The sequence below is a fragment of the Paramormyrops kingsleyae genome, chromosome 1 (assembly GCF_048594095.1).
Source record: "Paramormyrops kingsleyae isolate MSU_618 chromosome 1, PKINGS_0.4, whole genome shotgun sequence".
NCBI lineage: Eukaryota > Metazoa > Chordata > Actinopteri > Osteoglossiformes > Mormyridae > Paramormyrops > Paramormyrops kingsleyae.
This window is the reverse complement of record NC_132797.1, coordinates 58,131,397-58,144,569: the sequence shown is the minus strand read 5'-3', so window position 1 is coordinate 58,144,569 and position 13,173 is coordinate 58,131,397. Positions and strand designations below refer to the sequence as shown.

General features: G+C 45.8%; 1 protein-coding gene across 11 annotated transcripts in view; it reads left to right on the top strand.

Annotated features, from left to right (window-relative positions):
• LOC140592703 (uncharacterized) overlaps positions 1-13,173 on the top strand; it is a 30,906-nt gene that overhangs the window by 11,558 nt on the left and 6,175 nt on the right. Inside the window, exons 6-7 of one of the 11 annotated variants that reach the window (XM_072716754.1) lie at positions 5,855-5,938; positions 6,340-11,178. The exons of 5 other annotated variants lie outside the window; for them this stretch is intronic. In XM_072716754.1, coding sequence (XP_072572855.1) covers positions 5,855-5,938; positions 6,340-6,372 — 117 coding nt within the window. In that variant the 3' untranslated portion in view covers positions 6,373-11,178. Of the gene's footprint in view, positions 1-1,097; positions 2,780-2,799; positions 3,801-5,854; positions 11,179-13,173 lie in introns of those variants that run through there. 5 more of the 11 variants (XR_011993131.1, XM_072716771.1, XM_072716753.1 and 2 more) reach the window with 5 other exon arrangements.

The window sequence follows — 13,173 nt, the reverse complement described above, 5'->3', positions numbered from 1 at the left end:
CTACTACCACAACCTCCCTCCTACTGGGGTTAGGTGGCTCCTTGGTGCCCAAGGGCCCACCTGCCTCCCCAGTCTCTTCTGGCTCTAAAGCTGGAAGCACCTGAAAGCGGTTAGAAACCGTTACTTCAGGTGATGCCGCCTCTGTGAACTGTGTACGCCCTTTTCTACGTCTACGACCTACGTTCACCCAGCTCTCTCGACCTACCTGTTCATCATTCTCCCCCCTCCCCGCTTGTGACGTACACACAGTCTCCCTAGAAGGCGTATTAACTCTCTCCTTTAACTCATTGCTATGCTGGATGAGAGCCAGTCGCTCCTCTAGGTCACGAACCTGGACCATGAGTGAGTCAACTAACCCACATTGCTCGCAGACGAAGTCCGACTGGACGCAAGCATCCAGAAGGGCAAACATCTTGCAAACACAACACTGAGCTGGCCCCATAATTACCTAACTCACTATGTCCCCGTCCTTTACTCCCAGCCCAGTATATTAATAGAGAATATTTAAACTTTTAGTTGATCTAATTAACGTATAGTTAAAACAAAGTGCCGAGTACACTAAAACACTAAATTAACACTTGCGTTAAATCGGTACTTTATTATAAATTATCCGGCAGCGTCAGCGATAACAACCTTTAAATTAAACTTTTAAAATAACCAAATTTACAATTACTTACCCGAGATTAACTTCCTGCTGAACCACGTTTAGCTAAACTAAAGCGAAGTTGCTCTAGGGAGGCCAAAAAACCACAAAAACCCTCTCAAAGCAGGCTACTGCCGGAGCGGGAAAAAAAGTGGAAAATGTCCTCCTGGCCCCGACCGGCGACCGAGCAAAGCTCCGGAGCAACTGACCTTTTAGAGTTAATGTTACCGATGTTCGATAATATTACCCGCGGGTGTTTGATGCGAAGGACGCAGACAGAAACGCCACTCGCGCCCACAGCTGTCGGTAACACTCACAAGGACAGACAAGTACACACGTAAAAATAAGAGTAAAAAATAAATCAACAACAACAACCACCCATGTAACCGTGCTGGCACACAAACACTCAAATATACTTTACAGATAATTCAAATCAAATCAACCGCTTCAACAGGCGCACAACACAACACAAGTGCACACAGCGACTACACCACTCCCGAACAGTACAGCAATCCCAGCAGCCTCTACAGCAATCCCAGCAGCCCTACAGCAATCCCATCCATGATCGAAGAATTTTCTCCCCATTTTTCATGCTTCTCATGTAATTGTCATTTGTAAATCTTCGAGGTGAATTCTCAGAATTTTGGGGGAATACAATGTTTGTGACTTGCACTGGTCCTTTTTTAACAATTTGACAGCGCACACTATCAGTCAGGACTGCTGGCCACTGTGCAGGGTCATCAGCTATAATTACAGTGCTTGTGGTACCTTGAGCCGTAGAGGTAACCTCAGTGTTGGGAAGTGGTGCAGACTCAATTTCTGTTCTGGATGCAGTATCTTCCACTGTGAGAGATGCTATTGACGGTGTAGCTGGGGAAAAATTATGTTTTTTTTATTAATATAATCCATCTGTTCAGGTACAGAATGCATCACTGAGTGTCTGACACCTAGAAATTTGACAGGCACTACTGTATATAAAAAATTCTGAAATATCCATAGGCAAAAGTGACTAGTATTTACACAGTTTGATGGGAATTCAGTAGTGATTTGCACTGTTTTTTTCTAACAATATGACAGCACACACTTATCAGTTTAAACTCTGGGCTGTGCAGGATATCAGCTATAATTATAGAGCTTGTGGTACCTTGTGCTGAAGAGGAAACATCAGCACTGAGAAGTGATGCATCTGTTGATGTTGAGGATGAAGTTGATGGTGTAGCTGGGAAAATAATAATTAAAAAAAATCTGAAATTACCATTTCACTGTTAGCATATTGAAAGAGGTCACTTTTAACAGCTCAGCTCAGGTCAGTGAGAGAAATTCACTCTACCTTCATCAGTGGAGGTATCCTTAGGAAGAGCCTGAGGGCTGAGAAATTTAAGCAAAGCACCTTGAGGGAGAAAGAAAAGATGGTAACACTTTATAATAATAACAATCATTAATAGAAGGTAAATTGACAGTTAATTAATCTTTAGTCTTTAGCTATGCATTTACTGAATGAGCACTGTGCAGCTGTTCGTCCGACTGTTGATTTTATTTTTCTAAACTGTTTTAATTATTCTTATTTCTTTTTATTATTTTAATTTCTTCTATGTAAAGCACTTTGAATTGCCATTGTGTATGAAATGTGCTATATAAATAAACTTTTTACTGTTAACAAACAATGAAATTATAATTAAATGTTTACTAATTATTAGTAGTGCTGTGAGTCGACTACCAATGCTTAAAAACATCCCAAGCTAATGTTTGATGCACAGAATTTATTGTGTGGTTTTCCTAAATAGATTATCACAGTGGAATAGTTAGTATAGCATGCTATGCCACTTTCATCAAAACCTATTGTCACGCCCAGAGGGCAGGGCCAAGGCAATAGGACCACGTAATCTTTAATCACTCCACTATTTAAAGTGGAGGAAACTTCGCAGCGATGCGAAGTATTGTTGCCATGATCTGGAGCCATACCAAGCGTTTAATTGTCTTGTGCTTTTCCCGCTTGTCTTGCCTGCCCTGTTCGTCTCGCCTGTCCTGCCCGTCACGTCTGCCCTGCTTCCCTCGTCTCGCCTGCCTGCCCTGTCTACCTGCCTTGCCCCGATCGTCTGGTGTACCCCCCTGGACCTCTCCGGCTTGTCGTCGCCCCGTCTCGTCACCACTCGTAGGACTGACCTTCCCGGCTATTGGACCCTCGCGAACTTCCCGACAATTCTCCTGGATTATTCCCCTTGGCTTAGACGATCTTGACCCGTTCAATAAAGACTGGTTGCACCGCATATTGGGGTCCGCTCCTGTTTTGACCGCCGATCGTAACAGAATACTTCGCCTTTTTCACATGGACCCCGCGGAAACCCAGCGATTACAGCGAGAGGTGGAGCAGCTGTCCACTCTCGTCTCTCAGTTATTGGAGAACCGAGCCGGCCGGATCACCCTCCCGACCTCCCCATCTAGCGCGGCAGGGCATGTTCCCGTTGCCTTACCTGAAAAATATGATGGGAACCCGGATCACTGCCAAGCCTTTTTAATGCAGTGCGGGTTGTACGTTGAAGAGCATCCGGAGCGATTTGTCGAAGACACAGCAAAAGTCCGCTTCGTCATCTCTTTACTTACTGGCCAGGCACGGGATTGGGCGACAGCCCTATGGATGGACGACAGTCCGCTCCTAGATTCGGCGCGGGATTTCCAGTCTGCTTTTAAGGGCATCTTTGATCATCCCGCCGTCGGACGCAGCCTGGGCGAACGCATGTTTGACCTTAAACAGGGGAACCGGACAGTAGCGGAATTCTCTTTAGAGTTCCGTACGGTAGCGGCGGGACTTCGATGGCCCGAAGACTGTTTGAGGATTCTTTATCGCCGGGCGCTAAACTCAGAGCTTCAAGACGAACTGGCCTCACGCGGCTCGACCCTGTCCTTTGAGGAGTATATTGCACTGTCAGTCACCTTGGACAACAGCATTAGGGAACGCCGCCGCCGACGTACTCGCCCCCCGCCGACGCCGGCCGCTGTGGAAGATCACTCGGAACCAATGCAATTGGGACGTACACCCCTTTCTAATGAGGAGCGACGCAGACGCACCACGCATGGTCTGTGTTTTTACTGTGGAGCTTCCGGACACATCCTCCGCTCCTGCCCGACTCGTCCCAGCTCGCCGACTCTACACGCTAAGGTAGGACTTTCGACTCTTTTCGGTGCGTCACTTTGGCAACTAACCGTGCCGGTTACTTTAGGTTGTGCTGGGGAGATACTGTGCACCAACGCGTTCGTAGATTCCGGGGCTGCTGGCAATTTTATTAATCTTAATTTTGCCAAACGTCTACAGATACCGCTTCAGACGCTCACTCAGCCAATTGCTGTCTTAGGGGTGAGAGGGGAACCTCTCCCCAGTGGGCAGGTACGTTATCGTACGGGGCCAATCACGGTCAGGGTCGGAGCCCTTCATACAGAGCTTATGGATTTTTTGGTTCTCCCTATGGCAAAAGATTCGGTAATTTTAGGACACCCGTGGTTGCAGGCCCATAACCCAACGATTGACTGGTCCTCCGGTGAGTTAATGGCTTGGTCCCCCCGATGTTTTGAACAATGTTTAGCATTACCGTGCTGTGCTTCTTTAATCGAAAGTCCGGAACCAGAAGACTTGTCGAGGATCCCGAGGGAGTATTTGGATTACCACGACGTGTTTAACAAGGAGTTGTCGTTTCAACTTCCCCCTCACCGCAACTGCGATTGTGCTATCGACCTCTTGGAGGGGGCGCAGCTCCCCAAGGGTCGGCTTTACCCCTTATCAGTAAAGGAGGAGGAAGCCATGGAGGCCTACGTCCAGGAAGGTTTGGCACAAGGTATTATCCGTCCTTCTACCTCTCCAGTAACAGCAGGGTTCTTCTACATTAAGAAGAAGGATGGAGGACTCCGTCCCTGCATTGACTATCGTGCCCTGAACGCTATAACGGTAAAACGCCGGGAACCTTTGCCTTTAATCCCCTCCGCACTCGAACAGCTTAGAAAAGCCCAGGTTTTTACCAAATTAGATCTCCGGAGCGCCTACAATCTAGTTCGGATTCGAAGGGGCGATGAATGGAAAACGTCTTTCATCACTAGTACAGGACAGTATGAGTACCGGGTGATGCCATACGGGCTAGCAAACAGTCCATCGATCTTTCAAGCATTCATGAATGTCGTGTTCCAAGACATGATCAACCGTTTCGTAGTGGTTTATATTGATGACATCTTAATATACTCTCCTTCTCGTTCCGCTCATATAGGTCATGTTCGCCGGGTACTCCACAGGTTGCATGAGTATACATTGTTTGCTAAAGGGGAGAAATGTGAGTTTCACCTGACGCAAGTGCGATTCCTTGGGTACGTCCTCAGACCGGGGGAGGTTGCTATGGATGAGGGTAAAGTAACGGCCATTCAGCAGTGGCCTCAGCCGCGTACTACAAAGGAGATACAACGATTCTTGGGGTTCGCTAATTTTTATCGCCGTTTTGTCCGTAATTTCAGTCGAATAGCCACACCTCTTACTTCCCTCACACAGGGGTCAAAACCCCTTCTGCAGTGGACTCCGGAGGCGGAGGCTGCGTTCCGACGACTCAAACATGCCTTCTGCACTGCGCCTGTCCTCAGACAACCCCATCCTGAACATCCCTTCGAGGTTGAGGTGGACGCCTCAGAAGCGGGCGTGGGAGCTATCCTTATCCAGAGGGACCAGGTGACCGGTCGCCGCCATCCTTGTGCGTACTTCTCTAAGAAGTTGACCCCTGCAGAACGGAATTACGATGTAGGAGACCGAGAACTCCTTGCCATGAAGCTCGCCTTAGAAGAATGGAGACATTGGTTGGAGGGAGCTCGCTTTCCATTCCAAGTGTTTACAGACCATCGGAATCTGGAATACCTACACAATGCAAAGAGGTTGAATCCTCGACAAGCACGCTGGGCTATGTTTTTTGCTCGATTCCATTTCAAGGTTACTTACCTCCCGGGGAAAAAGAATATTAAAGCGGATGCCCTGTCCAGACAGTACGACCCTCCCGAGATCAAGGATAGAGAGGAACCTGTGCTGGCCCCAACCTGTTTCACCGCCGCCATCACTTGGTCCCTGGAAGACGTCATCCGAGTCGCCAATGAGCAAAGAACCCCTCCTGCGGGGTGTCCCCCAGGTAAGTGGTTTGTACCCACCATGCACCGCTCCAATGTTATTCAATGGGTGCATACCTCCCGCAGCACTGGGCACCCTGGAAGTTCCGCAACGCAGCGGTTGGTGGCAAGGAAGTTCTGGTGGCCAGGCTGGAGGGCCGAAGTGGACAGGTACGTAGCCTCATGCCCGGACTGCTCTCAACTGAAATCTTCCCACCTACCTCCTGCTGGTTTGCTACACCCACTACCAGTTCCTTCTCGTCCCTGGTCCCATGTGGTGATGGATTTCATCACGGATCTACCACCCTCCCGGGGTAACACGGTCATCCTAACGGTGGTAGATCGGTTCTCAAAAATGTGTCGACTCGTTCCGCTGGCTAAACTCCCAGGAGCTGCAGAGTTGGCTGACACTCTGATCACCTGGGTCTTCCGGTACTATGGGATCCCAGAAGATGTAGTATCAGATCGAGGTCCACAGTTTACGTCACGGGTATTCAATGCTTTCTGTGCTAAACTGAATGTTTCTCTTAGTCTCACATCAGCATATCACCCACAATCTAACGGCCTTGCAGAACGCACCAATCAGGAAGTTTCTCAAGCCCTGAGACTACTCTGCAAGGACAAAACAGCAGATTGGGCTACTCACCTTGTTTGGGCCGAATACGTGCTAAATGCTAGGGTAAGCCCCGCCACGCGTCTATCTCCATTCCAGTGTGTTTTAGGATATCAGCCCCCGCTCTTTCCGTGGGACTCCCCTGCCTGTAACGTCCCCCTGATGGAGGACTGGTACCGGAGAGCAAAAGAGGTCTGGCGAAAGACCCAACAAGCACTCTCCGGTCAGGCGTCAAGGCGGAAAAAACAAGCGGACAAACGAAGGCGCACGGCTCCCCGATATCGAGTGGGACAACGGGTATGGTTGTCAACACGGAACCTGAAACTCCCCTCCTGCCGTAAGTTGTCTGCCCGTTTTATAGGTCCTTTCCGAATCATCCGACAAGTTGGCCCCGATACTTACCGCCTCTTACTCCCAAGCTTCTACCGTATCTGCCCCACCTTTCATGCCTCATTGCTCAAACCAGTGCGTTACAGCTCTGTACATCCCCCGACGAATGTGGCAGTCCCACCGCCACGCACCCTGCAAGACGGGTCCCAAGTCTACCAGGTACGAGCCCTACTCGATTCTCGCCGCAGAGCAGGGATCCTCTACTATCTTGTGGATTGGGAGGGGTTTGGCCCCGAGGAGCGGTCGTGGGTACCAGCGAAGGACGTCCTGGATCCGGACATGATCGCAGCCTTCCACATCGCTCATCCGTCCAAACCCGCACCGCGGCCTCGGGGCCGACCTCGTCGTTCATCTGGGCCTCCAGGAGGCGGCCGTCAGGGGGGGGGTACTGTCACGCCCAGAGGGCAGGGCCAAGGCAATAGGACCACGTAATCTTTAATCACTCCACTATTTAAAGTGGAGGAAACTTCGCAGCGATGCGAAGTATTGTTGCCATGATCTGGAGCCATACCAAGCGTTTAATTGTCTTGTGCTTTTCCCGCTTGTCTTGCCTGCCCTGTTCGTCTCGCCTGTCCTGCCCGTCACGTCTGCCCTGCTTCCCTCGTCTCGCCTGCCTGCCCTGTCTACCTGCCTTGCCCCGATCGTCTGGTGTACCCCCCTGGACCTCTCCGGCTTGTCGTCGCCCCGTCTCGTCACCACTCGTAGGACTGACCTTCCCGGCTATTGGACCCTCGCGAACTTCCCGACAATTCTCCTGGATTATTCCCCTTGGCTTAGACGATCTTGACCCGTTCAATAAAGACTGGTTGCACCGCATATTGGGGTCCGCTCCTGTTTTGACCGCCGATCGTAACACCTATTACAAAGCTATAGCAATGTCATGTCATTAAATATGATAAACAGCGATTCTGGAACAGATCTGCGTCTTCCTTACCCCGTTAAAAAACATATTACAGTATGTAACCATATTCCGTCCGTTCAAAAAAAAAGTTGCTCTAACTGTTCGTTACAAGCAGCATTTGCTGTCAGGCAGGTAGCTTAGCTAACATACATAAACATATTTCTGCTAGCCTACCTGCTGCAAAATTGCACCATTTGTACAAGACAAGTAGAGCTATTTTATGTGTGTAATTTATCACTTACCACTGTCTTGTTTTTTCTTATCCTCCTCTTCCTTTCTTTCTTTCTTTTTTGGCTTCCTGAAGCATAATTCCGCTTCATGACTGCCGAGGAAGTTTTGTATTTTGCCGGCAGCAGAGATCGCGTGGTTGGCTGGCTGCTGTCAGCGAGGGGGGCCCCCTTGAGGGGGATCCCGATAACAGTGTCATTGCACTTTACTGCATTCACTATCAATGGGGCGCTCACACAGTTTGTCGCTGCATTTTATTCTTAACCAGTCGTTGTCTTGGGGACCCAGGCCAGCTCGGGGCCCCAAGCAATTGCTTGGTTTGCCTGCCTTGTCGCGACGGGCCTGACTGTGTCTGATGATGGAAGGAACGCCAAGGCAGGTTAACTCCTCCATAGTCGTAGGTGATTTCTTCACCTTTATTTATGTCTTTGTTTGCAAACAAACAAAGATGGGGGATGCTGTCTAATTGAACCTTCTTCATTTTTGAATTGGGTTTTATATCATCATTGACCAGCCTCCCCAGAGATCTATCCTCCTCACTTGAAGCATCAATGCTGAAAACAATGCGTGTTTAAATTGGTCAGCAGGAATTCTCACAGTGTACACATACTGTACACAATGCTTCAAGAACTTATCAAGTACTTTAAAATGAAATCATAACAATGAGGAAACACTGCACAAGTAAAATTATTATGTCTGAAGCTGTATGCATAAGCATTCGTTGCAGGATCAACCTCCTTGAAACAGTCCTTTCCTTTGTACAGGATGCCTCTGTACTCCACAATGAACGAGCCTTTACTGATAAATGTCCTTGCAAACATAAATATTAATTAAATAATGAACACTGTCTTCAGGTCTTGATATGAAATTATATATTTTACAAACATAATATTGCTTACCTTTGAAATGACTGATAAATTTTGCCTCAATAATGTCCTCTTTGTCTTTTCCTGACCTGATGTACAATTCTGCATCCTTGATGGGATCTGGCCCTCTGCCTCTTAAGCTCCTTCTCTGCACTACAGTCAGTTATATTTACACATTATGAAATAATTTAATAGGACTAAAGATTTTGAAATGTTAATGTAAAAACTATGTAAAAAAAATTCAGAACTCAGTTATTTAGGCTGAATGTTTTTTTTTTGGCACAACATTCTTTGACATTATTTTACAGGCATCAGTGTGCTAATGATATGTAATCATGTACTAATCTAAACTACTCTGAACGATTACCACGTTTTATCATGATGCTCCCCGAGCCTCCCCACTCAGCGTCTTGGGTCTGAGGGCAGGAGGTAAGGAGCGCGCGCTGATTACCACCGCACGACGAACCGCCTCCGGGATGAGAACCTTAGTGCAGCCGTGCGGTGGGTGATATCTCAGCACCACACCAGTCCGGATGGACTAGTGTGAGTTTTTTTTTTGGTGGCTGGGGTGCCACCAAATTTCCCTGCTTTCATGTACACGCTGTATGTGCTATCGAGCATTTCTGCGCATGTGCAGTTCCACCGTTTTGGGATTAGGGTTAGGTTTTAGGGGTTAGGGTTAAGGTAAGGGTTTTGGGGGTTTTGGGGGGTTAGGGTTAGGGTAAGAGTTAGGGTTAGGGCTATCTATTAGCACTACGGTAGCATTTTTCGACAAGGCAGCATATATCGACAGAACACCGGCATACGCCGAATAACCGGGATACTTGTACTCCTGAAACCAAACTAATCACAGCCGAGAAAACGTTAATTTTTTGGTTTACTAAAATACTTAAAATGAATCGATTCCCTGTGTCAGCACTATCTGAAACGCATTTTATGAATACCATTCAATGGACCTCCTCAACGTTCCTAAGCTAATATAGCTAACTGAGTATTGGTATAGGCTTATTAAAGAAAGTGCTATCCTGAAGTAAATAAATTAATATAATTACACTTAGTTTAATCGTATAAACATGATATTGAAAACTTACTTTTCTCACACAGCACTTGCAGTAAAGCACAGTTTTTCGCGGGGAAAAGTAGCGTCTTGCTCGTCTCCACCTCCTCTGACGTCAGGAGCAGAACACATTTTGGCGCAACTTTGTGTATTAGTTGGCGCGAGATTGTATGTGTTGCAATACCAGTTCCCGCCTACAGGGGCGCTTGTTAATTTTTTTTACACGTACACATCATGGTTTATTAGGTCAATTTTTAAAAACATGAAACCCTTCGTGGGGGTTGTTTTTTAAGCCATAAAAGACTAATTGTGGAGTCCGAATTACGAGGACACTAGAAATGTCCTTGCATTCCGAGTGTCCTCTTAATGCTGGTGTGTATTCAGGTATTTTGTCCTCATGCACCATATATACCAACACACACACACATACACGTATGCGTACACACACACACATACACGTACATATGCACACGCACACACATACACACACTTTCATATCAACACACATACACTTTAGAATGCACACACACACAGACATGCGCGCACACACACACACAGAGCCTAGGGCTCTCTTCCCCTATTTTATCCCTCTTTCCCCTTGTCTGGGTGTGTGTGTGTGTGAGAGAGTGTGTGTGAAAGTTGGTGTGTGGCTTCCACTCCCTTCTCTCAGATGCAGATACGGGTACGACGATATTTAGACAGTGTTCCTGGTGGTCTGCTTATGCATATATATTTATTTTCTTTCGTTGGTATTAACGTATTTAATTCCAGAAGCAGATACTGGCACAAGCACATTCCCATGTCATAATGGTACCACTGGTTTCTTTGTGTGTATTCTGTTTGTGTGTGTCCCTGGATCTTATCTTTCAGATACAGCAGCTGGTGTGATGATACGGTGTAAAGCAGCAAGATGCAGAAGCTGTCCTCTTATTACTCTTTCCTTTTTGTTCTACTGTTTGTTATGTATTATTTCTCTTCCCTGTCTCTCTCTCTCTCTCTGACCCCCCTCCTTATTTTATTTTAATTTTTATTATGTATTTATTTATTTTTCTACTTCCTCTGTCTCTCACCCCTTTCTCTCCTTTCTCACTTTCTCTATCTCTTTCCCACTAACCCCCCCTGTCAGCTCCGGCTTTGTGGCGCATTGACATAAAAATGATTAATAAAGAGTATACCTCAAGTAACAAGAGGAGCTTAAATCCGAAGCTCCACTTGTTAAAATAAAAGTGTTGGCACAATAAGGCACCCAGACTAACATCCTGCTTGCTAAACTGCCGGACACGACAAGGGGGAAAAAAAAAAAAAGAAAATATTTTGAACACTATCACAGATAGATGTGCATCTAAACATGCAGCCATTAGGATAGTTAATAGTGAATGGAATAAGACACTAACTGAACTAAACTGTCATTTGCATCCCTTAGAGTCAATAGCTTCAGGTGTTAGAACAGCAATCAGGAGACTTGAGGAGACTAGGGGAAAAGTTTTTGGCAAAGATTGTTTGGCAGGAAATGTTATTATTCAAATCAACAAACTCCGCTATAAAAATGGAAAGGGGGATCCAAGAGGATTTGTAGCATTTCTTGATGAGCACAACCTTCCAAGAGTCATCCTACCAAGATATCGTGGAAACCGCTTGCATGTACTATTTCATATTGCAGGAAAGCTCATAGAACACTATGACCTGTTTGTCTCACTGTTCAGTATTGGAATAAGTTGTGGGGGCTTGAGGAGTGCCCTTCTAAATTACTTCAAAAATGACACAACTATATTAGAACTCCGGATTCTGAGGTTGCTTGGAAAGCTTCTCACAGGTCCCTGGATGAAGCGATTCTACACATCCAGTCAGACAGAAATCAACCATATCACTGGTATACTGGTGGCTAGGAACGTAATTGCTAAGCTGAAAGTGACAGTTGAGAATCCTGAGTCCCTAGTCCTTGCTAAAGAAGATTTCTTTGGTGATAAAATTACTGCCAGTGGAACCTGGACTAAACTTACAGAATCTCCAGTGAATCAACAGTTTGGCCCAATGATGAAGACGTGTCTGGAGGCAGTGATAGCTGTATTGGAGAGGCAGTACAGCAGATACTTCGACATAGATATTACGGAGAAGCTGAAACAGGAGACGGCATCTGCTAGGTCGCACAATATGGATGCCGAGGAACTGATGGGCATGTTTTCGGCTTCAAAGCAAAAAGCCCCAAATGCGACAATGTGCTACCTGTCTTGTAGAATGCGTGCCAGTAAAAACAAGACAGTAGATTACCTTGACAATCTAGAAGAAGAACAAAGAGAGAGAAATCTGCAGAAGGTCATCAAGTTCGGCAGAGTACAGAGAAATAATCGAAAGGTGAAACAGAGGGAGTTAAGGGCAAAATTGATAGAGAAAAAAATTAGAAGAGAAACTAAAAGATTCCAACTTGGATGATGTACAAAAAGATTATCCCAACTTGGATTATTCAAAAATCGATGAACTTCAAGATATCTTAGCAGGAAAGGCTGTTGGAAAGAAGGCGTGTCACGTGTGGTCTGAGAATGGAAAACATAGTTTATAACGCCAAAATTGAAAAGTTGTGGGCCACCAAAAAGATTTATAAGGTTGCATACTGGTGTCATTTGGAGGAGTATGACAATGCTACAGATCATGAAATGTCAATGTACTCTTTGGCCGCAGACTTGCTTTATGGGGATCTTGTGTTTTGCTAGGACTTTGACATTGGTGTTTTCTGGTAAATATTTTTCTCTTTACCTTGCAAGTTCTCAACATTGCAGTGAAGATGATATGTATAATTAATCCATTGATTAGCAAGTAGATGCATCCTAACTTGGTGCAATGATTTACACCATGACAGCAAGATTTTAACACCTTATTCTTGATTACTTACTTGGTGACTTTTCTTGGCATAAAATGCAATACTGGTCCATGTCACTGCGTTTTTGCATCTTTAGCCTGGTCTGTCACACTAATTAGTTAATTAATTAACTAATTAAAAGGAGAAATAGATATCCAACTTAATTGTTTAGTGTTTTATCTGATTCTCTTTAATTTGTATGTTAAAAGTTTCATTCAACCCACAAGGAAGTTATTGAACATTCACTTTTGTTTTATTCTAATGCAAAGACAATACATGGAAATTAGCCATTCCCCGAATATTAAAACTGTCATAACTTCCTTAATACTGAACATAGAGGGGTGGTTTTGGTATCAAAATTTATGTTTCTTTACACTCTCCCTGATGAGGTCTTGCAGGTCTTAATTTTACTGTCTCATTTTTTTGTAACATACCTACTTACTGTCCTACTTGCACATAGTGTAAACATACTGTACCAATCCTGCTCCTGGAGAGCT